Here is a 27,918-nt window from a genome sequence, read left to right as displayed (position 1 = left end):
AGGTTATATGCCATTCATTTTCTTAGTTTCTAATTTTTTTATCCTTATTTCCTCGTTCCATATAAAACTTGTGTGACTTACCATGGGGACATAAAAGTTAGTTAAATCAAATACCAAGATTTAAAATTCTGAACTTTATCATAATGTATCAACGACCTCTTCTGCCGATTTCTCATCTCTGTGTACATATATACGTGTAATACACAATAAGAAAGACCACTCTATAACCAAAGGTTAACTTTAATTTTATTTTCATTTGTACCACTCAAATATGATAAAATCGATATTCCCATATAAAGGTTTTATTAACATGCTTAAATTTTTGGTTACCGAATCTTTGGATTGACTCAGCCCTGTCAATATTGGTATTCCCGTTATCAATAGTGAAATTTGTAACATGGATTTGATTAATTAGATGTTAGGTTAAAAACTTTCAACAATCTTAAACGTGAGTTTTACAGTTTTACTCCAACAAAAAGAAAATAGGCCATCCCTCTTTCTCCTTATCTTTTTCTTATATGCATGGAAATTTTATCGAGACTCCTAGATACAACTATAGTGGATAGGAAGATCTCAGGCTTTCAAATAAACAAAAATTCTCCAAATATCTCTCACCTCTTCTTTGCTGACGACTGCTTTCTTTTCACAAAAGCTGTCCTGGGGGAAGCATAAAATCTTTTTGATACCTTATCTATTTTTGGGGAAATCACAGGACAAATGGTGAACCTTCAGAAAAGTATTTATTTCAGCGCACGAATTCATCCTAAACACTGTAAAATAATAGCCAGAATCTTAAAAGTTCCTTTAATGACAAAAAATGACAGATATCTAGGCACTCTCCTATTTTTTTGATAAAAATAGAAAAGATAATTTCGAACCGCTCCTCCAGAAATATTACTCTACGCTACAAGGTTGGAAATCTAAGCTCCTTTCGCAAGCAGGTAGAAATTTTTTAATTAAATCCATTCTTCAATCTTACCCAACTTATCAAATGCAAGTTCTAACTCTACCAAAAGAAACCATAGACCAAATGGATCGCATCCAAAGAAATTTCTTGTAGAATAAAGAAGGAAAGAAAAGACAGGGAGGGTTTATCAAAGCCTGGAAAAGCATTTGCAAGCCTATTTCTAAAGGTGGGTTAGGAATTAAAAATCCTCACAAATTCAGTATTGCTTTACTCACAAAGTTGGCTAGTAGACTAATTTTAGAACAAGATCATTTATGGGCTCAACTTCTCAAAGCGAAATACTTCCCTAATTCTCATCCTTTGGAGGCATCTAGGACTTCAAATTTATTGTGGATTTGGATAAGCATTCAAAGAGGATTATATCTAATTAAATGAAACTTTGCTTGACAAGTCAAAAATAGAAAATCGGCGAAAATTTGGGATGACCACTGGATACCAAATAAAGGGATAATATCCCAACCCCCTGATATTCAAGATTCGTCCCAAAAATGGTCCAAAAACTCATAACTGAAGAAAATAAATGGGATCAAGAGAATTGAACAAGTTTTTTAGTCAAGAAGATAGAGGAAAAATTCGGGCAATAACACCAAGAAAAGAGGAACAAGATAAATTTCGTTGGAAACATCACCACTTCGGAAATTTCTCGATAAAACATTTATAATTATTTAGTTAGGAAATCTCAAGATAATGTTCCCTTGGAAAAAAATTTGGCAGATACAGGCAATTCATAGAATTAAATTATTCATTTGGAAATTAAAGCAAGAAGCACTGCCAACTTCTCCAAGACTAGGAGCCCATAATCCAGATATTAATCCCCATTGTCAAATGCGCAATGTTCATGTCCAGGAAATCGATAATCATTTATTTAGATCATGTACGTTCGCTAGAGACATTTGGTTTGGTTTATCTCTAGACAATGTAAATTCATTAGGAAATACAGATATGATTGATCAGTGGATTAAAAATTGGATATCAGATCCAGATATCTCTCATCTAGCAGACAAAATCTCCACAATAATTTGGTTTATCTGGAAATATAGATGCTCAGTTGTATTTGAAAAAGTAAATCATGTTTTGATTAACCTAATAAACCAGATCAATATGTTCCTGCAATCCATTCCCAATAAAACAGTTAAAAAGGGAATTAGCAACCACAACCGAATTTGGTCAGATATAAATGGCCGAATTTAAACACAGACTGGATAATCTTCATCGATGCGTCGTTCAAAAAAGAAGACCTTTCAATGGGATATGCCTTTATCCTTTACTCCACCGATCACGAATCTTTCATGCACATTTCAGCGGGAGCAAATCAGGCTTCTTCGGCTTTTCATGCGGAGACCAAAGCATTGCTAATAGCAGTTACTTGGTTAAAAGAAAACATCATGTCTAGCGTTTCAATAGTCACCGATTGTAAAGCCCTGACAATCAACACCAATAAGGTAAGCACGGATTATCCATGGATAGCTGAAAATACTTTACATGAAACCAAAAAAACTCTAAAGAATCTCCCTCAAACTTAGGTAAAGTTTATCAAAATGAAGCATAATTCTAAAGCAGACAATATTGCTAAAGAAACAAGAATAAACAGTCTTCAGCACATGTCTACTAAATTTCAATAAAAATTTATGAAATCTAGCATTAGTTCAACTGTTTTTGATAAAAATAAAATTGTAATCCTCTTGTATTTGCTAGGTAATACATCTTTCCAATCAACAATAAAATAAAATAGCCGTCCCCTTTTTGATAGCCGTCCCAGATATGAGTTGAATCTGGCAGGGGTCCGACTCCATCCTTTGTTTGCGTAACACAAGTTGGCGTAGACTGTAGAGGACCGTAAGATTCCACTTCGGCCTCACTTTCACTATCAACACTTCCCCCTTCTTCTTCTCTTTATTTTTTTCCCGAGTTGAAGATTTGGGGGAGAACTGAGATTCAACACCATGTCAAAGGCTCGAGTTTACACAGACATTAATGTTCTCCGACCTAAAGAATACTGGGATTACGAATCTCTTGCTGTCCAATGGGGGTAATTTCAATCTCTCTTTCTTTTCATCGAGATCAAGAGTTTTAGTTTTCTGATATATGTTTATGTAAAATTGAAACCTTTCATCGATTTCAAGCATGTTGATTTATTTGGTTAAACGTCATATTGATTATCAGCTGGATTTAATTGTTTTTTTGTTGTTGAAGATTTTCAATTTGTTTTAAATGTCTATTGAGAAATTTCATTCATTTAGATCTGTTAAGGACCGGAACCAATAAAATTGAAGCTGTTTGATTGTTATATTTGACTCAAGTTTACATTTTTTTTTTGTTTGTTCTTACTAATTTTGCAGCTATAAGAGTGATTAAATTTTACATATTTTTATGTGTTGTCTTCTTTTTATTGCAATGTTCAGTGATCAAGATGACTATGAAGTTGTTCGAAAAGTAGGAAGGGGAAAATATAGTGAGGTTTTTGAAGGTATAAATGCTACTAGCAATGAGAAGTGTATCATCAAGATCCTCAAGCCTGTCAAGAAAAAGAAGGTAAAAACGTATCCTTTCCGTTATAAAATTTCAATTTCACATTCATGTTAACTCAAGGCATTTTTGAAGCTTTTATTCTATCAGGAGTTTTCAGCTGCTTTCATATTCTTTATGAAAGAGGAATCAGATTTTAATGTTTGTTTTCTTCATTGTTCTACTATACAGATAAAGAGGGAGATAAAAATACTTCAGAATCTCTGTGGAGGCACTAATATCGTGAAGCTGCTTGACATTGTCAGGGACCAGCACTCAAAAACTCCTAGCCTGATATTTGAATATGTGAACAGCACAGATTTCAAAATTTTGTACCCCACACTAACGGATTATGACATTCGCTACTACATATATGAGCTTCTCAAGGTTCTTAATCTACTTGTTTCTTGTGCTGTTTGCTTGCTTTTAGGATTACAAAAAAAAGAGAATCGCAGTATCTTAGGTGTCACATTATCATCAGCTCAAACCTTTGCCTTGCATTCTCTTTGGATGGTGCCATAGTTATTGACCAACCCATTTGTGTGAGTACTGAGGACCATCAGTGGTTTGAGCATGGGGTTTGACAATGCCAACAGTAGCAGTCCAGAAAAAGTTCTGATCGTTTGTAACATATGACTAGACCTATGAATAGGAGGCTGAGTGTAATTCAGAAGATGAATATGTAATATTGTTGTCATGTGAACCTAATTCTTTCTGGGTGGGTAATGCAACCCAGTATGTTTTGAAATTGAAGATGTAATACTGTTGTCCTATGAACCCTAAGTACCATCAGAAATCTGGACTTATGATGCCATAGTGATTGTCACAAAATTATGCTCACTTGCTAAATCAGTCATGTGAAAATGAAAATGCTTACCTTTTTATCCATCTGAATTATAATTGCATATATTGTCATGGTTATCATTTATGCTGTTACACGTTGCATACTTAACTCATCTTGGCATATGGTTGCAGGCTTTAGATTACTGTCACTCACAAGGAATTATGCATAGGGATGTCAAACCACACAACGTTATGATAGATCATGAGCTGCGGAAACTTCGTTTGATAGACTGGGGTCTTGCTGAGTTTTACCATCCTGGCAAGGAATACAATGTTCGTGTGGCATCAAGGTAGACCTTCTTAGACAACCTAAACAATCTAGGCAACATACCATCTCTTTGTCTACATATATATCGCCATACTGGATTGTCTGTGCAATATTTTAATGTGTTGCGCCATCTTTTGATTTTCGTCTTAGCACACTCTGCTTGATGGTTAACAACATTTACCCTTAATCCAGATACTTTAAAGGCCCCGAACTCCTTGTTGATTTGCAAGACTATGACTATTCTTTGGACTTGTGGAGCCTCGGGTGTATGTTTGCAGGAATGGTGAGAATCTCTTCAGAAGAAAATGCTATTTTGTTTGTAACCAAACTTTAGTTGCTTGAAGCATATATTTCCCCCAAATTTTAAATTCGTGTGTGTTTCTGCAGATATTTCGCAAGGAGCCATTCTTTTACGGTCATGACAACCATGACCAACTTGTCAAAATTGCCAGGGTAATTTTATTCTCGTGCTTTACTAAATGAGTTAAGAAAATTAATACCACATTAACATAAAGCAAAGTTCTACCAGTAAAGATTGATACACCATGTTATGAGCCACACGCATGTTATTTTGTTGCTCTCTCAGTTGGATGCTGTTATACCTTTATCACTACCATTTACTTCATCTAGTGCCATCTTCAGTCACCCTCTATCACAACAACATGCCCTTATTGTGATCAGGATATTGTATTCCATGACGTGCTCGCCTGACTAATAGTTTTGGTGCTGATGTCATTGTTCTTCAGGTACTCGGAACAGACGAGTTAAATGCATATTTAAACAAATATCGCTTGGAACTTGATCCCCAGCTTGATGCTCTTGTAGGAAGGTACATTTGCCATTATTTATTTCCTTTTTGACAGTCTGTCTAGTCCTGGTATCTTGTCTGTTTTTCGAGAACATGTGCTGTTCAATATCTGAGATAGTAACCTCGATAGCTGGAGTTCACTGTTTAGAAAGTGTGTAGAAGGAGTTTAAAATGTTATTCACATTCAAGAACAGAAGTGCTAATCTCGACAAATTCTTTGACATTTTCATGCAGGCACAGCAGGAAACCATGGTCTAAATTTATCAATGCAGATAATCAGCATCTAGTATCTCCAGAGGTCAGTTCCTTTGGTGTGCAATAGATTAAATATTTGGGTGATCTGGCTATCGTCGTGGAGATTTGTTCTTCTGGTGTCTGTCACTGACTCGCTGTAATTAGCTATTAACGAAATACTTGGTTTGTCTTGAATATGCAGGCCCTCGACTTTCTTGACAAACTTCTTCGCTATGATCACCAGGACAGGCTTACAGCAAAAGAAGCTATGGTACTGTACATTGACTAGTGTCAAGTATTTCCAGTATTCTTTTTTAATTATTACTTGGTACCCCTTACTCATTGATCTCATAGGCAGCAAATTTTCAGTAGTCTACATTAGGCATTTCCATTTATATTTAAATGCTTACAGCGCCAACAGCCAATCTAATCTAAAAGAAAAACCAAAAGAATACTTACGCATTGCCAATAACTTGTGTGCTCATCAAACCTGATTCTGTGCGTGCTTTAGCTTGAGATACATGTAGATATGCATTTATAAACTTAACGTGAACTCCTTGGCATCATACACATGTTAATAGAAAATAAGTTAGATGCTTGTATTTGCATGAAAATAATATTGTTTGTGTTTGACCAAATACCTTGAGGATTTTTTTTTTCAATCAAACAAATATCTAGAAGGTCACTTCACATTTACACTGTAAAGCTCTAGATATATATATATATATATATATATATATATATATATATATATATATATATATATATATTTCTTTTGTTGTTTTATATATTTTCCTGATTTATTTGTTTTCTGATATTTTTGCTTTAGGCCCATCCATACTTCTTTCAAGTGAGAGCTGCTGAGAATAGTAGAATGCGGCCACAGTAACGCAAAAAGCTTGTGGCCCAGGGTGGGTTTCTCTGTTCAATCAAACTATGTGCAACAACGAACCATTTTAAGATGTTCTTGCACATATTCCTCCTACTCAAGAGCACCTCACATGTTCTCAATCTTATACATGATGTTCATCTCCAGTCAGTGGATTTAATTCTGGCTTGAGAATTTGTGATTTACACTAGTAGTCACCATTACTAGTCCGTTCAGATTAAAAAGAACTAGAATTAGTCATGTAGTAAACCTTTAATGCAGATTGAGTTTGGTACCAAGGAAGAAACATGTTTTTGATTGGTCTTGGTTTTTCAGCTATAATTACATTTAAACTTTGTAACTTAATGATCATTTTTAATGTTCATGATATTGAGATATCAATTGAGGTTAAGTGTAACAATTTGAAGTACAAGGAACTTTCCACTTTAACCTAAAAAATAAATACAAGTCAGGTTATGATGAGTACAGAATCTACAGATCGTTATATAGATCTTTTTTTTTAACTAAGTCGTAACAGTTTCGGGCCGTTACACCATTAGAAAGTTGTCGTCGTAACAGTTTGGGGCCGTTACACCGTTAGAAAGTTGTCGTTTTTGTTAACTCACTTTAAAAGTAGGTTAATATAACTGATTTCGGTTGTCCTAGTGAGTGATTCAGTAGTATTGGATGAACAAGAAACTTAACTAAACGTTGGTTGGTTGTGAACCAGTAGATTTCTTAAAATATCGGGCTTATTTTAATTTCATTTTCGTTTTCCTTTTCTCTTTTAATTCTTCTTCTTCTTGATTGATTCTCCGAAAAATTTGTAAATTTCTTGAATTAGATTCAAGATGATTACATCTTTTTCTTCTTCATCATCGTCAACACCAACAATAACAATATCAAGACCAAAATCATCATTAAATTCAAAGAGAAGATTAAAAACCAGACCATTGATAAGAGCTGCAGTTGTAGAATCAAGACCAGCATCAATTACAAGAGGAAATAATAGTAATAGTTATGCTGTACAAGTAATTGAACCAAATTCTGTCTCAACAAATAAAATTTCTAGGGCAGATGATATGCAAGCTGAAGCTCAAGCTATGGCTCGTGCTGCTGGTGCTACTGTTTATAGCCCTGAGCTTCTTTCTCTTAAATACAGCGATAGTCCTCTTAAGGTTTTACTCCCCCGCTTCTCTCTTGAATTTCTACTCCACTGTATCTATTTTTGAATTCATTTTTTTCTTATTTTGAATTGAATTTGAGTAGGTGGTACGGAGAACAGTTGAGATTTTGGTAGGGCTTGGTGGTTTTGCCATTAATGTATTGTTGGATCAAAGGAATGGTCAGCTTGATCGTAATAAGAGGATGAGAGCTGTTGAACTGAGGAAGACTCTTACAAGATTGGGACCTACTTTTGTCAAAATTGGGCAAGGATTATCTACAAGACCAGACCTTTGTCCTCCTGAGTATCTTGACGAACTCTCTGAATTACAGGTAAATCAACTGCATTTCTCTTCCTTTTCATAAATCTAAAGTCAAATTCATCATTTTTTTTAAGGCAGACCCTTAGTTTGTTTGAAACAAAAGACCTCATTTTCTTGTTCAGGCTAAGTTTAGCAAATATTATTCCAATGTATATTATCATGTTAATGAAATGAGAGACACTGAACAAGTTTTTCCTATGATCGAAAAAAAAGGAAGGGAAACAGGCAAACAGCCAATAGCAGTCTGTTATTGCCTATGGATAGATAACAGGTTGCTTCAGAGCTCAAACCATGTAGTAGAAGGAAATTGTATGTTTAGTTAATGAATCAGGATAGTAGTTTCTCTGCTCTTATAGTACATATAGTTTTGTATTATGTGATATCAATGAAGGACTATGCCAGCTATTGGATTAGTCGGAACTAGAGATCTGATGGAAGTTGAAGATGGGAGATCTAAGCTGGTGTTAGTACGTTTACTTTTATGGGCATTTATGAATTCATAATAATGACTAGAAAGCTCTGTCATAGTTATTTTTTTCCTTGTTGTAGTTATAAGTACAGTTTTATGTCTATATCAACCTTCTCCGAACAATTTGATTGGGCAGGACGCTCTTCCGACGTTTCCGGATACAGAAGCATTTGCGTGCATCGAGAGAGAATTGGGGTTACCTATGGAATCTGTTTACTCATCAATATCTCCGTCCCCAATTGCAGCAGCAAGTTTAGGTCAAGTTTATAAAGCTCGATTAAAAAAGACTGGACAGATGGTTGCTGTGAAGGTTCAGCGTCCTGGTATTGAAGAAGCTATTGGACTGGACTTCTTCTTGATAAGGGGTGTGGGAATCTTCATTAACAAATACGTCGACGTGATCACCAGTGATGTAGTTGCTCTTATAGACGAATTTGCTTGTAGAGTTTTTCAAGAACTCAATTATGTTCAGGTTAGTTTACTCCCTTTATTTTCTACATGTATATAGTCGTGAAACCTTGTGGAACACTTTTTTCGGTTACAACCTTCTCTCTCTTGTGGGTGAATGCTAACTGTAACAGGTCTGTGCAGGAAGGAAAAAATGCTAGGCGATTTAAAAAGCTATATGCAGATAAAGTAGAAGTTCTTGTACCTGATATTTTCTGGGAATACACTGCTGGGAAAGTATTAACAATGGACTGGGTAAATGGTGTCAAACTTAATGAACAAGAAGCTATAGAAGGACAAGGATTGAAAGTCTTGGATCTGGTAAACACGGGAATTCAGTGTAGTCTTAGACAGCTGCTTGAATATGGTTATTTTCATGCAGACCCTCATCCGGGTAATCTCCTAGCAACCCCAGATGGGAAGCTTGCTTTCCTTGATTTTGGGATGATGAGTGAGACGCCAGAAGATGCACGATTTGCTATTATAGGTCACGTAGTTCACATGGTCAATCGGGATTATGAAGCTATGGCTAACGATTACTATGCTCTGGACTTCTTGTCACCGGATGTAGATGTTTCTCCAATTGTGCCAGCACTGAGGAACTTCTTTGATGATGCGCTTAATTCAACTGTGAGTGAACTCAACTTCAAAACGATTGTGGACGGTTTGGGTGCTGTTTTGTACCAATATCCGTTTAACGGTGAGTCCCGATGTTTCTTGGCTTAAGGTTTTATGCTGTAAGTTAATTTTGTAGCTGTAGGTGACTACACTAAGAATTGCAAAACTTCAATCTTGAAAACCAGGATAGATAAATTGTTAACTTGAGTCAGGGCTCGTCATAGTTGAGTTAGCAAATGATTTTTAAAATCCCACAAGGGAGTCATACATAGGTAGAGAGTGAATCTCGGACAATACTTCATGAAGAGTAATATCAAATGACTTGGCTGTTCATACTGCTTGCAGTCCCACCATATTATGCGTTGATACTGAGGTCACTGACAGTATTGGAGGGATTGGCAATTTATGCGGATCCTAATTTCAAAGTGCTGGCTGCTTCATATCCTTATTTCGCAAAAAGGCTTCTCACGGATCCAAATCCATACCTCAGAGACGCTCTTATCGAGTTGCTGTTTAAGGATGGAAAATTCAGGCAAGTTTATATTCCAGTCATTTTTTCTCATCGGTGATGGTTAATGACTGATTACTTTAATAATATTGACCTAATGAAATTCGTTATACATCAATGCAGATGGAATAGACTTGAAAACCTACTTGTTCAGGGAAGTAAGGATAGAGATTTTGATGCCAAAGATGCTTTACAACCTGTGTTGAAGTTATTATTGGGCCCAGATGGTGAAGAACTAAGAAATTTAGTTATCAAGGAGGCGATACGCGTTAATGAAGCTATTGTGCTGGGCACTGTTATTGATACATACAACTCAATTCCTCAATTTATGAGAACTTTTATTCCTAATGGCAACGGAGCTGGGCTTGCAATGAGTAGCAGTGAACAACAAAGCATGTTGCTACTGCGTGATCAAGTTCTGAGAATATGGGCACTTCTGCAATCCTCTGAGGGTTTTAATCCGTCCATGTTGCAGCCTATTGTACAGGTAAGAATCTTATTCCCAGTTCTCTTTTTCGTTCTTCCTTTTCTAGAAAGATTCAGGTTTTTAACCAAGGGGAGAGCCAAAAGATTCACCATTTCTAGAACTTTTGCTTAACTTGTTACTATGGTCCCTCTTAGCAACACGAAGGGAGAAACGTTGTATTTGCTTAACTTGTCAGTATGGTCCCTCCTTGGCAACACGAAGGGAGAAACGTTGTTTGTTTTTTGCGGGCAGCAGGAAAATTTTAATGGCAATAGTTTTAGTTGCGCTGGTAGAGCGAGGATTACTATATTCAACTTGCATATTCCTCTTTTAGTTATACTAATCTGACTAACATTACCAGATTCTTCAAGAACGTGAAGCTCGAGATTTTGGGGGCCGTGTAGTTGGAGGGATTACCCAACGTCTCGCAGCGCGCTTGCTACAACAAGTTCTACGCTCTCCAACTACGGCTCCTACTCCAACTTCATAGAAAGCTGTGAGCACCAGTTGAAAAGGTAATACATTCACATAACTTGTAACATGAAATTAAGGTATAATGAGCAAATACGCTCAACATTCTTTGTTCAACCTTTTGTAGTAAATTAAAAACCACACCAATTGGATATAGTAAATTGAGGGTATAAATCACATACAGAAATTGTCTATAATTACACTCTGAAGGAAAAGGTTCGATGTCTGTCATCTTTTGGTTGCATGGCTTATTCATACTGGTGACTGATGCTGCAGAAGAGCTTCCGAGCTTTCCAACATACTTCGAACTATTATACTTATAACTGGTAAAGAAAAATGCATTCATGAAAGAAGCACATATGTGCATATCAGGCACTTAATATCCATCATACTGATTTCAATGAGTTTAAATGTTTTTCATTTCCCTCTGTAAGTATAGGCATCAAAATCATTTTTTTATGAAAAGCCCTGCCAGTGAACTTAGGAACGGGCAGATGATGATCATCTGTAACTGGGAGGTCATGAGACCATCTGAAACTCTTTATTGGCCAACACGAATGCATATTTTTTGAGTTTAGGAACCAGTCCATGAAAATGAACGCATAAAGTTTCATGGATAAAGACCAATCAATTGATCACAGAGGTTATAATATTGAGTCTTAGCTGTGTATACATCTCTATGTAGTGGTTTGAAAGGAATAAGAGTAAGAGTCATTCCCAATCCAAACCGAAAGACTACAAAAATGAGTACAACTACCATCGTTTCATCCAAGTATCCACCACGTGGACGATGTATACAATGTCCTAAACGACAAATTATGTCTTTTCTCAGTCATGTCTCAGTCCATCTACTTGTGCAGTGATTTATCAAAAAAAAAAAATATTCCAACTCTGAATGGCCAAACAAAGAGAATAATGCATTTCCTGCAAGGAGACTACCTATTTCTTGTCTTCTTCCATGGTTGCAAAAAATTCTCAACTCCTCGCAAAATTCCCTAGCAACGTCAGAAAATATAAGTAATTCCAAGTTACCTAATCTATAAACAAATGTAAAATAAATTAAGAAGCATCAGCACAGATAAGCCACAAAATTAATCCTAGAATGATGGATGATGTCTGCAGTTTATGATCTGGCTTGATTCCAGCTCTCCAAAGAAGGCCGGCTAGACCCCATCACTTGCAGAAGTAAGCGGATTATGGGACCAGAGTTGCTTTGATCTATAACCATCAGCATTTTATAATTATACTTTTAGTGGCCGGTCGAAAAACCCAGACGGCCAGACCCACACTCTCAAAGATATAAGAACTACTTGTACCAGATTACAATGGAATAGTCAAAGTTTCTGTTGATTCTGAACTTATCACTAGTAATACTATTTCTGCTTCAATGGACAGTGATGAGAAATTTGAAACAGGGGAATCAAGTAATAAACAAGTGATGAAAAACCAAGAAAGATCTTCTAGTTCTTTAGCAGATTGTTCTAAGTATCCCATTAGAGAGAATCCAACCAAAGGTACATATCGGCGATCATCCTCTATGTCCTTGCCAAAAGAATTTGCTGATGCTGCAATGGAATTGGCAATTAAAAGAGCTCTAAGTTATGAAAGAGAAGATGAGAAAAGTATATCCATACTGAAGCCTGCTTCTGTGCAGAGTCGTCCAGGTAGCCCTTGGCAATTTCTCAAGATCCGCAAGGGAATGCGCCGAAGAAAATTCATCAATTCAGGCCGGAGAAAAGCCTCAACCGACAATGGTTTAAATGAGATAACAACTTTGAAAGGCAAAAATCTGCAAGATCAAAATTCGTCATCTGATGAGGATTCCAGAGATGAGCCGGAGCCAGTGACTCCTGACATAAGAACTGACTTCAGTGCTTCTGCTTTCTCCAGCTGCGAACATAATACCCAGGGGATCGCGAAAAATAAAGAAAGTAAGTGCTTTTCGAGTAAAGGTCTGAGTAAAAAGTATCAGCCTAAACTTTTTGAAGATGTTATCGGGCATGAGATCATTGTTAAGGCTCTCTCTAGTGCTGTGCGGACGGAGAATATTACGCCTCTGTATCTGTTGCATGGACCGAGTGGCACTGGAAAGACATCAGTTGCAAGAATATTTGCCATGGCTTTGAATTGTGAATCTACTTCATGTACCAAACCTTGTTGGAGTTGCATATGTTGTTCCAGAAGTCTTTATATCATGGATTTATGCACTGGAAGTAGAACAGCTGGTTTCCAAAGAATCAGAACACTTCTTCAAAGCACCACATTCATTAAAACAGTCTCCGGTTTTAAGGTTTTCATCATTGAAGAATGTCACACACTACTGGTGGATGCATGGGAAGAAATTTTAGATGTAGCAGAGACAGGAGATAGCACAAACATTGTGTTCATCATGATCACTGATAATGTGAGTACAATGCCGAAGGCTATATTATCAAGATGTCAAAAATTCTGCTTCTCAAACCTGAAAGACATGGATATTAACTTGAAGCTAGCAAGAATAGTGGCACGGGAGAAGATAGGAATTGAAAGGGATGCGATGAGATTAGTCATTTGTAAGGCACAAGGGTCCATGAGAGAAGCAGAGAACATATTGGATCAGTTGATCCTGCTGGGATCCAAAATTACAACTTCCATGGTTCAACAAATTGTGAGTATTATTGATAATGCGTAAAGCTCTTTTAATTTTAAGACTCGCACACACCAGTACACTATGTATGGTTACCTCTTGCTCTCTCTCAAATGTTTTTGTGCTTGCTTCTGGTTACAGGTAGGTTTGGTGCCACATAATAAGCTTCTAGACCTACTCAAGGCGGCAATTTCGTCGGATACCATCAAGGCTGCACGATCCACAAGGGAGTTGATAGTGTCAGGTGTTCAACCACAAACCCTCATTTCGCAATTGTCATCTCTTATCACTGTAATCCTCTCAGGTGCTTCTGAAGCTGCTACATCATCATCGGCTACTTCTTTAAAAGATAAGAGACTTTTGAGAAATGGATCACAACTCAGTAAGTTCCTACTTCCTAGTCTTCAAATCTTAAGCATTAACGTTACCTTCTAATGGTATTGCTGTATGTTGCAGCTAATAATCAGTCTCGGAGATTATCCCATGCTCTGAAGATATTAGTTGAAACAGAAAAGCAATTGAGCTTGTCGAATGACCAAACTACATGGGTTTTAGAAGCTCTATTACAAATTGCATCAGAACAAGCTCCCAACAGAATTTCCACTGACATTGTTTCGACAAGAGAACCTTCAGGTGTTTTTTCTTGTTGTAGACAAATAATTGTAGTATGAGATAAAGTTTTACAGCTATCTAAATTGACATGAATCACTTTCGATAACAGATGGCAAGTATGCCACTGCAAACAAAGAGCACACAAAAATTACCATAAATAACCAACAAACAAGCACAGAAAGCCTCCTCTATGAGACTGAGAAATGCTCTAGTACAATAATACGTAGAGAGGCGGATTTCATGCAGTTGGGCAATATGGAAGATGTATGGCAAAGCATGTTATGGAAAGTACAAAATGGATATGTGAAAAAACTCTTATGTCAGCAAGTGAAGCTAGCATCATTGACCATATGTAGTGGTAATTACCTTTTCCTGCTTAATTGTTGCGAATAGTGTTGCAAGACATTCAAGCATTAGTAAAAGATACTAATTTGTTTGTTTGTTTGATGTATCTTATACCAACGGCGAACAGGCAACGCCATTGTGCACTTGATTTTTGAGAAAGCGGAAGATAAGCTGGCAGCTCAGATGTCAGAGGGGACCATTTCGGAAGCTCTGAGAAATGCTTTTGGCCGCCCTGTTACAGTGAACATGAGCTTAGAACCAACCCAGCTGAAAATCATCCAGGAACCCGGTGCCTCAACTGATAAATCTCAGGTCGATTGTGGACATGCTAGGCAATGGCAAGGATCACCACATCTCCCAACTTCTGATTCACCAGGCAGTCCAAATGTTCGATCAGTTGTAATGGGTCGCAGCAAAAGTCAGAAGTCATCGTGTATGTTGGAAAACAACTTGAGGCCCACAAAGTTGCCACTTATCATAGAGACGTCTCAAAGCAGAGAAACCAATTCGCCTGGAGAACAAGAAGCAAGAATAGCTCGCCCTCAACAAGTCCTACCCTTTTCAGGAATTTTGACACCGCGAGGAGGGCATGCCTCTATGGATCATGGAACTGACCAATGGGTGAGAGAGGGGAGCCCAAGAGTTGCAACCGATTTCATGAAAGCTACTAAATCAAAGTTGTCACTTGCCTCGGTTCAGAATGGCGACGCAAGTGTTGAGCAATACAGCCAGGATTTATTGTTTGAGAATGCGAACATGGGTACAGAAAAGATGGAAAGAAGAAACTCAAAGATGTATAAAGATCAGCAATTGCAACAAAAAGGACCAACCAAGTAAGTAGTGCTGTAATCGTAATGGTGATAGTGACTAAAGGGAAAACCTCAAGTCTTCGTTTCCAATTCATTGATAAGCACACTTATTAACAGCATATGATCTTTAATGCAGAGTGTTCAGTCGCTCTTGGAGTTGCAATGAGATATTCTGCCGGGAGACAAAGGTCAGAAGCTCTACAGCATGAACCTAATCTGACGTACAAGTGGGACAATTATCTCCTAGCTAGGAACTAATTTTATCACACTTATATGTACTTGAAAAGTTTGCGCGCGTGTGTGTGATAGAGTTTTATGTATATGTACCGGTCTAAAGTACTGTATTTCCCTTGTTCTGCAGAGATTCGATTCAGGAAAGAAGTGGTAATAATTTCTCAACACGTTTTCCTTGATTTTATCTTTTTCTTGTTGGTACCGTCGAATGCTTTTACAAAAGAAAAAGGCATGTTTCCTATACATGTGGATCAAATCTTTGGGTACTAGTATTCTCCAGGTCGACATATATGTATGTACTGCCTGCACTGCAACGACCTTTTGAATCTATATGACTCAGATTATAAGCTTTATCAACTGCAGTCAGCACCCACCAACCACTCTACATGCCACATGACGAATATAAAGATAAATTCATGAACTAAATAGGAAAGCTAGCTGGGTTATGAGGATTCCACCTCCACGTAATGTATATGTGTTCTCGAGTTATTATCTCTAACCACCATCTCAAAGCTACAGACATACAGTTATGACGAATGTGGTCCCTCAAAAATGAAAAATTTGCATTCAAGTCGACTAATCCTATAGCAAGTAGCAACATAACCGGATAGAAGTCCGTTAAGTTTGAACTCTTGACAGCATCCACGGAGACTCTTAGATGGACAAGGTCGGCCATGATTTGCGTCACTTTCTCCGCAAAATCCAAATGACAATGAATTTAAGTGTAATATTTTGATAATATGTTCTTCTTATAAGACTCTACATTCCTAAAAAAACGCAATTCGAGATAGCACACCTCACCATCTACTGAACTTAATTTCAACCGTTAAATTTGGGCGGTTGATATTTAAAGGGATAGATGGTCGTTTTATACATCTCAAATTGTGTTCATTTTTTGTAGGAATATAAAGTCTTATGAAAGAAACATATCATCAAAATATTACAGTCATTTGGGTTTTGCGGAAAAAATGGCGCAAATCTTATCTGACCTTGTCCATTTAAGAGTGTTCATAGATCCTACCTCAATACTAACAAGTAACAACAGATTATATAGGATTTTAAAGTTATTTCGACACCTCGACTAGACTTGAGGTGGTGGTTAACGAATTAAGACGAGTAGATGGAAGAATTAACTTGCGTGTCTCGAGTCTTGACTCTTGATCATCATATTACTTAATGCTAATAGAAATTGGTTTGGAGATTTAGGAAGATCTGAGACGTCCACGTAGTGGTCAAAAGTTAGAGTTATATTAGCTTATTATTGCATGGTCGTTACTCTTTCATTAAAAAGTGTATCTAAATAGACAATGTCCAATACAAAATTCTCAAGTCAGGCGGCAAGAATAATGCTGCCTGTATACAAAACTGTGTACTGTACTAACTAACAAGAGTGATTAGTCCAGCTTATTAATAATAATATTGAGCACAAGAAATTATAGGAAAAATGGATTAGTTTAATAAAAAAACAGATCTTATTTATGCATCTATTAGTAACACTAACACCGTTAATAGCTTAGAATCCCTTTAGATTAATTCATCTGCAGAAAGATGTTATTCATTTAGCTCGGAGTAACCCAAGGTATCTCATTATTTATAAATATTTGAGTTGCATTCAAATTTGTTAGCATCACGTTCTCATTCTAAACCAAGAAAAACAACCATTACTTTCGTTCAGGAAATTAGTGCAAATATCAATTCCATTGGACAGTGTACTAATTACTGCTTCTAAAGATGATTTTTTTTCTTCCTTTTCTTTTTGCTCAGCAAGAAAGGAAATTTATATCGAAAGAAACACAAAACCGGATAGCCTAGGAGGCTAGAATAACAAACTGAAACCCAACAAGAAAGGAAAAAAAAACCCTCAGAACAACCCAGACAACCTTACTTATTGTAGGTTTATCAACAAATCCAGGCCTTTAGACCAATTGAAAGCGCCTATTTTTATGTCCCTAATCAGATCATTAAAAGTTTTTCCAAAGAAATCAGCTTTCCATGAACTCCACGGGATAACAGCAGGTATCTTTTCCAAAGTTGGTTCCCTCAAGCAAAGAGAGTATAGTTTTTCCATCCCTCAATCACCTCCTTGATAGTATGAAACGTAGGACTTGCACCACCAATTAGATTAGTGAAATAATTATAAACACTCAAATCTGAGGGACATTGTAATAGCAAGTGGTCTTCAGTTTCTCCAGCACTTCCACAGAGATATCTCAAGTTGGATGATCAAGAATATTGCTTCTGAAGATGATCATTGATTAAATCTCGTACCTGCTAAGCATGGGTTACCTTAAGCAACACCATCTTCCTTCAAACTAACTTGCGTTTCAACATGTCTTAATAATTAACAAGTCAACTTGCCCAATCCTAAGTGAAGAGAGTCTGGTAACATCAATTACCTTTGTCGTAGTTTCTTGAATCCTTTTCCAGAGCTATTATGGAGAAAGATGTAAAACATTAGGGAAAATTTGGGGCAGGCCCAAAAAAATAATATTTTCATTGTCAAGCCCGCAATTAATTTTAGATACCGTGACACTCATAATTATTTCTGTGACACCCATAATTATTTCAAAAATGTACGCATGACGGATTATGCATCTGCATGACAGGTTATGCATCAGGGGTATAATTGACAATGCAACTTGGATATAACATATCTAAAAATCCGCGCCTTGGAATTTTACAAAATTTATATCATTGGAAATCTTTTTAAGAGAGCTGCGCAACGAGTACAAACAATATCAAATTTTTGTTTTTCACGAAAAAATCGGAGGTGATCATCATTTTAGGCAAAATTTTCGAAAACTTGATACATAACCATTATGCAACCACCAAAAAAGATGCATAATACATTCTGCAGACGCATAACGAATTATGCAACCATTTTCTCCACTGCATAACAAATTATGTATTTGGATAACAAAGTGATGCATCTATAACAAGTTATGTAACCATTGTTTCGGTTGATTTTAGTGCGTGCATAAAAAAAATTGATGCATAATGCAGTATGCATCCATATTTACGGATGTATATCAGGTTATGGATCTATTTTCTCGATGCATAAAAGATTGTGCAACATTTTTCTCGATGCATAACGCATTATGTAGTCATATTTTCGGATGCATAACAGGTTATGGATCCATTTTCTCGACTGCATAACATGTTATGCAGATATTATTATAGGTACATAACGTGTTATGCAGCCTTTTTTTTTGTTGGTTTTAATACTAACAAAAAGTAGCTGCATAACGTGTTACGCAACCATTCTCTGTACTGCATAACAAGTTATGCAAAAAAAAAGGCTGCATAACTTGTCATCCACCTACAATAATAGCTACATCACGTGTTATGCAACCATTTTCGGGACTGCATAACAAATTATGCAACAAATTTTTTTAGATGCATAACACCTGCAACACAACTTTTTTGTCGATCTCCAACCACTGTTAACAGCATCTCAACTTCCTTCCCAACATCTTCCAGCATCACCATCAATGGGTCGATGGTAAACCATTCTTATTTATCTCCTCCATCACCAATCCCATTGTTGTCTCATTCCATCACATGTTGTCAATGGCAGCAGCGAAAACAGCTCCTTTCCCTGACTTTATCAACACCAAAACACCGAATACCACCTAAATGTGGAAATTCTTTATCTGTACTCGGTAATTTCCATTGCTCGTCTGTTTTCCCATCTCTAAATTGATCATGTAATTTCAAGATCTTAGCTGTAAATGGGTGAGCTCCCACATTTTATACATTTGCCAAATTGTTGAGATCTTTTGATCTCATTGAGTACTCCTTTATGAGTTTTGAGAAGAACGAATCCTCCCGTTCGAGTAGCTTAGCTGGTGTATCGTATTCCACAACCCTTCCTTCCCAAGACGTCAGCAATGATTTCTTAGCCATAAATCCAATTAACTTAAACCTACAGACAACTAGTTTTTAAATCCTTAAAAAATCTAGCTAGTTTCGTACCTTCACTAAGGACGAGAACAAGATCACTGTCTATGACCACATGAGTTATGTGAGATACAATGACAACGGTACAATTCTCAAACTCCCGAGCTATGATATTCTGCACAATTCATCTTGGCATCAAAACCAAAATCAATTAGATTCATGGTTTTACAGTACTCCTCAATTAGGTCCATCTTCAAATACTTTCAGTACAAATACTGTAAATACTACTAGTGTTAATCAGGCAAAGAAAAAACATACAGATTCAGTATTTTATCAAATCTATTTCGTTCTTCTACTAATAGATCTGTTGTAGCCGATGAACAACCACCACCGGAGCAACGACAACAAATTAATCCCAATTCTGATTCCAATTCCAGATCCTCATACCAGATTTGTTGAGAACTCAATAATTTACAAGGCATCAGTATTAACACCAACCCAATTTCATCAACTTGGTACTCATCGTTAATCCCTAATCGCCGGAAAACAATACAAGAATCACCGTCTCGATCTAATTCAAACCCATCTGTTCTTCTTAATCTTCAATTCGAAATAGTGGAGAGGAAGAAGAAAAGGAATAGAAAATGAAGAAGAAGAAAAAAAAAGACTGGAACAGAATTTTATAAACTATGGATTTGAGAATAATTTTTTTCTAAAAAATGAGTACGCGTCTATCGTTTTCTAAACGTGGATTTCACAGTGGGGGCATCTGAAAAATGGATCACTCTATAATTTTCACAAAACATAACCATCGACTGTCCCAACCTAACATGCTAGAGCTTCTAGCAGAAAAAGTAACACGTGGACATCCAACGTAGCCTACTTTTAGAAGGCCGAAAGTCCACAATCGTGAGAAAACCAAAACAAAGAAAGCTAAAGGCTTCAGTGGTCAAAAAGAGTTTTATATCCATGTACGACAACATTTTGGTTACCATGTTTTGTGGAGCCTACTAGACAATGATACAAGACATACCTGCATTATAATGACATAATTTGCAGATCATCCAAGATGAATATGAGATTCCTCTGATAATTATGATGGGGTTCCTTTCATAACTTCAAATGAATATTCGTTATTCTCTTACTATCTTATGCTTTTACGACGCTGTTTTAATTGTCAAATCTTAACGATAAATAATTTAAAATTATTTTCTATAATGATATGCTTTTTTTTCTTTTTTTTTTAGAAAACTCTACGATTCAATCGAACATTAATCTAATTTCGTTAGAAATATCAAACTTTATTATTAAGGAATTGTAATTTTCAACAACAGGTTTTCAAAATAACCTATGATGTTGTTATGTCTAGACTCTCGACCAGTGCTCATTTATTTATATCCGTAATATGATAAATATAATCCCGAGCTAATAATTTTCCATTTTATGTTATCGTAAACACAAATTTTATCAAACAATGACATATACATTTTGAAATACCTCCGGGGAAGAGGAAAAACACACCTGTAGTTACCTTTGACCGGTATGAGATTGTCGAATCCGTAGTGGTTGTTTTTCTTGGTTTTGGATGAGAACGTGACGCTATCAAATTTGAATACAATTCAAATATGTACAAGTAATGAGACACCTTGGGTTACTCAAGCTAAATGAATAACATATTTCTGCAGATGAATTGATCTAAAGGGATTCTAAGCTATTAATGGTGTTAGTGTTACTAATAGATACATAGATAAGATCTCTTCTATTTTTTTATTTAAATTCTCTATATAAAAATAGAGTTTTCTCGAGCAACGTGGTTAATCGGAACTTCTGGTTGATTCTAACCCCACCATTTTAAATTTCAGCTAATAGAATTTCGAGAAAAATCTTTTGGTCCCACGAAATATTATTTGGCCAATCATATTCTATAAATTATTTACCTAAAATTATAAAATTTAAATAATCTAAAAAAATTACCAAACAAACATAAAAAAAATATAACACTACAAAAAAATAGAAGAAAAAAATTTGTTAAAATTAACTATGAAGTATTCATCGTGATTTCATCATAAAATTAAATCGATCATAAAAATTAAAAAAAAATGTCCAATGTCCTATTACACTTCTTATAACTTATAATAAAACTCACCTATTTACAATTCCAGACTACCGGTATTAAAACCCCTAATTTAAAATTGCAATTACCCGTCCAAATGATATGAAATTATCGAATTATTGATCAAATTTATATCAATAATAAAAAGAAGAATACCTGAACTGTGAATGGTCGCCGTTAGATAAGGGGATCTTCTTTTTCTGGGGCTTATAAAAGGGTTTGTTTATCCTGTACAATTATAGAGAACACAAAATCATTAAGAGGAAATCATGTTGATGGTATTAGAACATAATAATCAAGCAAATAAGTAAACAAAAAAAATAGTAATAAGATTGCGGAGAAAAGAATGATTCATGCCATTTTTTCTGAATATTATCATTGCATAAAAATAACAAAAATTCTTAATAATTTCGACCCATAAATATATTTAAAAAAAATAAAGAAATTTCTATTTTCGGAAGCCTAGAAGTTACTTTGGAAAAATAACTCAACAAATGAATGTAGCAATTCGAAATATAGTGGACATCCAAAAATATAATATATTGTTTTATGTTTTGGCATGTAAAAATGGCAAAAAATATTGGATGCATGATATTTACGGTAAAATACCTTTGGTAAAAAGCTAAAGGTAGACCCGTGATTTTCATAATATAAACTTGCCAAAAATAACACAACAGGTAAATGCAGCAGGCCGTAAAAATAAAAATCTTATACTATATTTTTAGACATTTTATTTTATTTTATTTAAACAAAATATTTTTCTTGTGGGTAATATATTTATTTATATAAAGAATCGAGCATAAGCAAATCTCATCGTTTAACGCCGCTTCTCTCTTCTAATGGTGTCTCGTTTCGTTTTTTTTTTCCCCTTTTCCTAATTTTGCTATCTGATCCCGGTATGTTGTTATTTTGTAGGTATCCCTAAACTTTGATCGATATTGTAAATGCTTAATGTCATTTGAATGGTAAATCTCCTCACTTCAAATGTTCTTTGGCTTTCCTTTTCCCCTTTGTTAACCGATAGATAATGATTTCATGCAGAGTTCAAGGAAGGAGATAAATTTTTATACAAAGTTTGTTTTGTAGATAAGATGGATGGCGACTTTAAAGTCATAAGAAAAATCTTTTGGTGCACCACTGTAAGCGCAGTACGTGATCGTGATGAAATCATTTTTTAAAATGTTGCAACCGCAATTTTTGGTCGGGATGGAATCGTTTTTATTTTCTAGCTTCGATTAAAAAAGAAGGTAATATCAACATCATAATTTTTATTCTTCGTTTTTTTTTTTTTTTGTATAACACGTACAACTTACGGGTTTAACAAGGATTTGGAAAAGATCTTGATTCGCTTATCCTAGAAAATTTAGGACAAGGAAGTCAATTTCTTTAAATGAAGATCATCAGTCCATCAAGGAGGGAGAAAGCAAGTAATTAATAGTCCATTTTATTTTTTTCTAACTATATGAGTTAATTATTGGTCAAAAACTTGAAGAAATGAATTTTTTTTCTCTCTAACTATTTGTATTTATGTCGGAGTATATTTGTCCCTATATTTTCCCAGTAGTGGTATACTGGAAAAGGTAAGTGCCGAATGTTATACGGGAAAGCTGTCCCACTTGATGTTTTTTTGTTAATTAACATTTTTACTTCGAGTTAGGGTCATAAGTTAATTGTTCACTTTACAGATGACTGGCAAAGATAAGGATTTCAATTTCAGATATATGGCAACTTCTGATTTGTTGAATGAGTTGTCTAAAGACGGATATAAAGCGGATCATGATCTAGAGTTGAAGATTTCGATGACCGTTCAATAGAGAAATAAAAGGAAATCCCTCGAAAATTTTGCATCCTTCCATAGTTTTGTTAGCGTTTTTGTTCAATTTTCACTTAGTCATGGAACAATACAAAATCCGATCATAATTAACAAAGGCAGCTTGAACAGTCAAACAAAAGCTAGAAGACATTTTTTCGATTGTATTCCTATACTTATACATGATTTGTGTTCATCTAATTCAAGTTTAATCTCAATGACAAAGTCGATTATGTATTTTTTATGTAATGAAGTGTTATATATCATACAAAGTAGCTTTTGTTGAGAAATCATCAAGCACATTCTTCTCAATTTAAGAAATAAGTTTTTCTCTGCATTTCAAAGCAAAAAATACCAAGCTCGAATACCTATCCAATACTTGATGTCTTCTAGATTTGTTTTTTTATTATGGATTACTGTTTGTTGAACCACAGGTATGGAAGAAAATCAGTTTTTGAGAATTCTTTTAAGTACCATTAACGGAGGAGCTCAGGCAGTAATTACTACCCGGACATTTCTGTCCACCGAGAATAAGTTTCTCAATGAAGTAATCGCAGCCTCATATGGAGATTTGGTAAGAAATAGATTCAAAAAATAGTACGTCGCTCATGCTACTATTCTCTCTCTTAAAGATGACAAGATCAATGAAATAAATAAACGCAGGAGAAGGACGTGAATACCTGAGTAGGGATTATGTATCTTTTACTGCTAATAATTACAGTGAAGCAGTGCAGTTGTATCATAAAGAATTTCTAAACAAGATTGAAAATGCGTACATGCCGCCTCATGAATTAAAATTAAAAATTGGACTGCCAATTATTCTCTTGAGTGGACTAACCAGAAACCAAGACATTGTTGCGGGCACAAGGTTGATTATAACAGAGCTACTAGAACATGAAATTGTTGCGGAAGTGTTAACAGTAGCTGCAGTCGGGGAAGAAGTGGTGATAGGAAAAAGTGGGATGAAATCAAGGGACACCGTACCACTAACTAGATGTCAGTTTTCAGTGAAAATTGCCTTTGCAATGCACACTGACAGATGCAAAGCACAAATCTTACACAGTGTTGGGTTTTACTTGGAGGATGACAATCCGTCATACATTGGCTTTTCAAATACAGCTAAGGAACCATCAAAACAAAAATCATTATCATCAGAAAGAATGATTTACCATATGGATACACCAAAACTATTGTCATCAACACAATCCTGAAAATTTCGGGTTTATAGACCATATAGTTCTCCAAGCAGTGGCCTATGATGGGAAGCATTAATAGAGGAAGGTTAGAATGATTTGAGTCCTTAATTAGAGTTTTGCTTTATATTTAATTAGGAAAATGAGTTTTGCTTTTATTTTTCTCAGCAATAGATTTGTTTAGAAATCACAAACAATTCCAACTTTTTTATAGTCTCCCTTTTAGTAAATGTTATGGTTCCTTTTAGTAAATGTCATATTTAGCCTTCTTTTATTCATTTTTTTTCTTACACACTTAGACGCATCGCAATTGCCAAACAATAACGCATCTCAGACGAACCTGCATTTTCCTGTTTTTTCAAGGACACACTTGCTTGCTTCTTTGACGAACCTGCATTTCGCTCATGTGCCTTCACAAACACATTCCTCATGAGATTTGCTTCTCTATCTATATCTGCATCGTATACACAAAACTGAGCAAAAGTTGGACTTATATTAGGAAAAAGAGACGAAGACTACAAAGAAAAAAAAATACACCATGTTATCCTCTCTATATATAAACCAAATGTAAGCAATCTTAAACCCAAAAAAATCACATGATGAAACTAGAAAATCTTCGTAGTACAAACAGGTACGAGTATCACTACCTACACGCGGTAATCAAAAACAACAGCAAAAAATGGCAGAAAACAACAGATTCACAAAAGAAAGAACACATAAGACTTGCAGAACAATATGAAAAGGAAAAGTATACTTATCTCTACCTTGAAAAACTTCACGACCAGGAGAAAAAAAGAAGAAGAGACATACAAAGACGACCAAGAAACCATAAGCAAAAGGATGTGAATCTTCGATTTGATAAGAATGATATGGTTTTATTCAACCAACCAAAACAAGTTTAATAATCGGGAATACAACTAAGGAGCCATCAAAACCATAGACGACAAAGAATGTTTGCTATTTTCGATCAATTCTTTGTTGGTTGATGAATCACCAATATTAAAATTTTATTATTATCAATAATTTTGGCCCTTTTTTGTTCATTTTATTTTCTTGCACACTTATTGGGATATAGTTTTGTGATATATAATCTCTATATAAAAATAGCATTCAATATTCTACAAGCAATAAACAGACCCGTGCATGGCACGGGTGACAAACTAGTAACTAATAAATAAACAAGCTAGGCAACCCCCGATTGATGTTACAATAAGTATCTGAAACAAACTAGGCTGAACTCTAATTAAGTAATTTCATAACCGGATCCCATAACTCGAATCTCATAACTAGATTCTCCATCGGACCATCAGAATGTAACAGTAGAACACTAGCACCCGCCTTACGAGAGAATTTGAATCGATTATGCATGATTCACATCTTAGAAGAAAAATATTTTTCCAAAAGAAGAGATACCATAAGTTTCATCTTGAAAGTCATCTTTTTAGCTGGTACAAAGAATGTTAGCCGGTGAACACGACAAAAAATTATTTTCCATCGGAGAAGACAAAGATCAATACTAATCTTGCGGCAAACAACCATCAGATAACAAACACCAAGCCCAGATATCAGATCCAAAGAAAACATCACAAGACTAAAGGTTACATGGACTAAATAAGGAAAGAAATTTTTTAGTTTAAACCTAGATTTAACAGTCGAAACATACTAAATCTTATTGTAGCTAGAGCTGTAAGACAACCTAGAACAACAGGATCATAGTAAATTAAAACATTACAATCTAAGAACCGATCATCACCATAAATAAGAAAAATCCTCGCAATAACCTACGCACTTGATTTTCCTTGTTGACGTCCTTTATAGCTCTAGGAGTTGGTCCTCAGCCTATTATAAAGACTAACGCTACCCTACCTCCAACTACATGCCCGGTGTTTTCCTTTCTGATTCAAGATCAAGGATGTTGAAATCGGTTTCCTAAATTTAAACAAATCTAAATCCCAAAACTAGGGTTTATACTTTTCAAAACTTATGGAGATACCTAATCTGACAAACCGGAAAATTACACCTAGCGTGCCAGGGCGCGCATGCCATAACTCTCCGATGCGCCACCATGGTGCTGCTAATCTAGCCTCAAATTTCTCATCACGCAAATTCACGTCCATTTGCCTTTGCAAGCATGCTTAACAAGCGTGTTTCCTTAAAACTTAGCTTTCATACCGTTCTAACGTACCCTGGTTCTACGTTGGGTATAAATCCATCAAGGCTAATGTCGATACATTATTTCATGCATCACTGGCTCCCGAGTCCTTTCCAGGCATAGCACATGCCTTGAACTTGCGCATAGGTCATTGGAGGCCTAATTCCATATTCTCTACTTAGCTCGGGAATAGCTGAAAACATGCATTGATATTGCTCGTGCCAAGGGTACATCAATCAGGCTCATGCGTTATTATTGTCTTAGGCTTATGCAAGCTTCGCTAACTTGCATACCTCTATCATTTACTTTCCTGACCATTCCCAATGTGTCATTGGTGGATGCTTACGTCGAACGCCTTGATAGGAAGTATGAGCATACAAGGAATAGAATGCAACTCGCCTCATCAAGTATAAAAAGAATCATCTCTTGCACCCCCTTACCGAGCCAGATGATATGTGTTATCATAGTGTCGCAATCACCCGCAATTAGATGATTGCAGATGAGTTGCATCATTGTTTCCTACGAATCATTCCCTACTCTGAAGGTATCAAGCTCTGACTGTAATTCATCCTCGTGGGGACAAATAAATTAAGCCAACTCGTGTTGCAAGGTTATGGCCAAGCAATGATGGCCTAGTCTGTATAGGCCAAATGGACCTTTGCAAATGATGCGCAATAATGTTCATCATTGGCATTTTCTTGTGTTGCGCCATGGTGGAGCAATATTAGTTTCCAATGTCGCAACTTTGATATCTAAGCATCTCTCTTGACCAAGCCATATGCCTAAATGGTGTTCTGGCATCATGTAGGTCAAGCTATGAAGCTTTAGGCACATCTCCGCTACATGCACCTTCAAACAACTACCCCTTACTTGTATATGTTTTATTGACATTTTTACAAATCAAACTTAGGGATCGCTTTGACATGCTTGCTTCACTATTCATGGTCGTTTCCATGTATGTATGAATAACCGGCTATGATGGTTGTGTTTTCATTCTGGGCCATAAGCCAATTCCAATATTTGCGCCATGTACATTATCTCGGTCGGCCTACTATGGCCTAATGCACCGATATGGTGTGATGTTGGCCATAGGATAATGACCTGCGTAATACGCCATGGTAATGCTACTTTGCTCAAGGCCATCCTCCCAACTGGTATGATGCAA

At 35.9% G+C, this 27,918-nt stretch overlaps 4 protein-coding genes across 4 annotated transcripts; all 4 read left to right on the top strand.

Annotated features, from left to right (window-relative positions):
• The first annotated feature begins 2,769 nt into the window (after nucleotides 1-2,769).
• LOC113283456 (casein kinase II subunit alpha-2) lies at nucleotides 2,770-6,914 on the top strand. Its single transcript, XM_026532726.1, has 10 exons — nucleotides 2,770-2,996; nucleotides 3,370-3,499; nucleotides 3,665-3,859; nucleotides 4,448-4,605; nucleotides 4,776-4,866; nucleotides 4,971-5,036; nucleotides 5,330-5,412; nucleotides 5,626-5,689; nucleotides 5,828-5,896; nucleotides 6,455-6,914. Exons 1-10 carry the CDS (start codon nucleotides 2,911-2,913, stop codon nucleotides 6,512-6,514), a joined length of 1,002 nt encoding a protein of 333 aa, XP_026388511.1. The 5' UTR covers nucleotides 2,770-2,910; the 3' UTR covers nucleotides 6,515-6,914.
• Nucleotides 6,915-7,200: 286 nt separating this feature from the next.
• LOC113283455 (protein ACTIVITY OF BC1 COMPLEX KINASE 3, chloroplastic-like) lies at nucleotides 7,201-11,190 on the top strand. Its single transcript, XM_026532725.1, has 7 exons — nucleotides 7,201-7,671; nucleotides 7,763-7,990; nucleotides 8,586-8,921; nucleotides 9,041-9,596; nucleotides 9,860-10,046; nucleotides 10,146-10,509; nucleotides 10,850-11,190. Exons 1-7 carry the CDS (start codon nucleotides 7,345-7,347, stop codon nucleotides 10,976-10,978), a joined length of 2,127 nt encoding a protein of 708 aa, XP_026388510.1. The 5' UTR covers nucleotides 7,201-7,344; the 3' UTR covers nucleotides 10,979-11,190.
• An 897-nt stretch (nucleotides 11,191-12,087) lies between these two features.
• On the top strand, nucleotides 12,088-15,750 carry LOC113283454 (protein STICHEL-like 2). The gene is made up of 6 exons (XM_026532724.1): nucleotides 12,088-13,606; nucleotides 13,727-13,967; nucleotides 14,042-14,218; nucleotides 14,307-14,555; nucleotides 14,670-15,375; nucleotides 15,488-15,750. The coding sequence occupies exons 1-6, from the start codon at nucleotides 12,347-12,349 to the stop codon at nucleotides 15,558-15,560; spliced, it is 2,706 nt and encodes a 901-aa protein (XP_026388509.1). The 5' UTR covers nucleotides 12,088-12,346; the 3' UTR covers nucleotides 15,561-15,750.
• Nucleotides 15,751-23,844: 8,094 nt separating this feature from the next.
• LOC113279965 lies at nucleotides 23,845-24,619 on the top strand. The gene is made up of 2 exons (XM_026528598.1): nucleotides 23,845-23,982; nucleotides 24,143-24,619. Exons 1-2 carry the CDS (start codon nucleotides 23,845-23,847, stop codon nucleotides 24,617-24,619), a joined length of 615 nt encoding a protein of 204 aa, XP_026384383.1.
• The last annotated feature ends 3,299 nt before the right edge of the window (nucleotides 24,620-27,918 follow it).

The sequence above is a fragment of the Papaver somniferum genome, chromosome 5 (genome assembly GCF_003573695.1).
Source record: "Papaver somniferum cultivar HN1 chromosome 5, ASM357369v1, whole genome shotgun sequence".
In the NCBI taxonomy this organism is placed as follows: Eukaryota; Viridiplantae; Streptophyta; class Magnoliopsida; order Ranunculales; family Papaveraceae; genus Papaver; species Papaver somniferum.
The sequence above is the reverse complement of the archived record's forward strand: the minus strand, read 5'-3'. Positions and strand labels throughout refer to the sequence as shown.

Coding starts and splice junctions, on each gene's coding strand:
- LOC113283454 (XM_026532724.1), top strand. CDS start 12,347: ATGGACAGTGATGAGAAATTTGAAACAGGGGAATCAAGTAATAAACAA. Junction 13,607..13,726: donor CTTCCATGGTTCAACAAATT/GTGAGTATTATT, acceptor TTCTGGTTACAG/GTAGGTTTGGTGCCACATAA. Junction 15,376..15,487: donor CAACAAAAAGGACCAACCAA/GTAAGTAGTGCT, acceptor TCTTTAATGCAG/AGTGTTCAGTCGCTCTTGGA.
- LOC113283455 (XM_026532725.1), top strand. CDS start 7,345: ATGATTACATCTTTTTCTTCTTCATCATCGTCAACACCAACAATAACA. Junction 8,922..9,040: donor AAGAACTCAATTATGTTCAG/GTTAGTTTACTC, acceptor AGGTCTGTGCAG/GAAGGAAAAAATGCTAGGCG. Junction 10,510..10,849: donor TGTTGCAGCCTATTGTACAG/GTAAGAATCTTA, acceptor TAACATTACCAG/ATTCTTCAAGAACGTGAAGC.
- LOC113283456 (XM_026532726.1), top strand. CDS start 2,911: ATGTCAAAGGCTCGAGTTTACACAGACATTAATGTTCTCCGACCTAAA. Junction 3,500..3,664: donor AGCCTGTCAAGAAAAAGAAG/GTAAAAACGTAT, acceptor TCTACTATACAG/ATAAAGAGGGAGATAAAAAT. Junction 3,860..4,447: donor ACATATATGAGCTTCTCAAG/GTTCTTAATCTA, acceptor ATATGGTTGCAG/GCTTTAGATTACTGTCACTC.
- LOC113279965 (XM_026528598.1), top strand. CDS start 23,845: ATGGAAGAAAATCAGTTTTTGAGAATTCTTTTAAGTACCATTAACGGA. Junction 23,983..24,142: donor CAGCCTCATATGGAGATTTG/GTAAGAAATAGA, acceptor GAAGCAGTGCAG/TTGTATCATAAAGAATTTCT.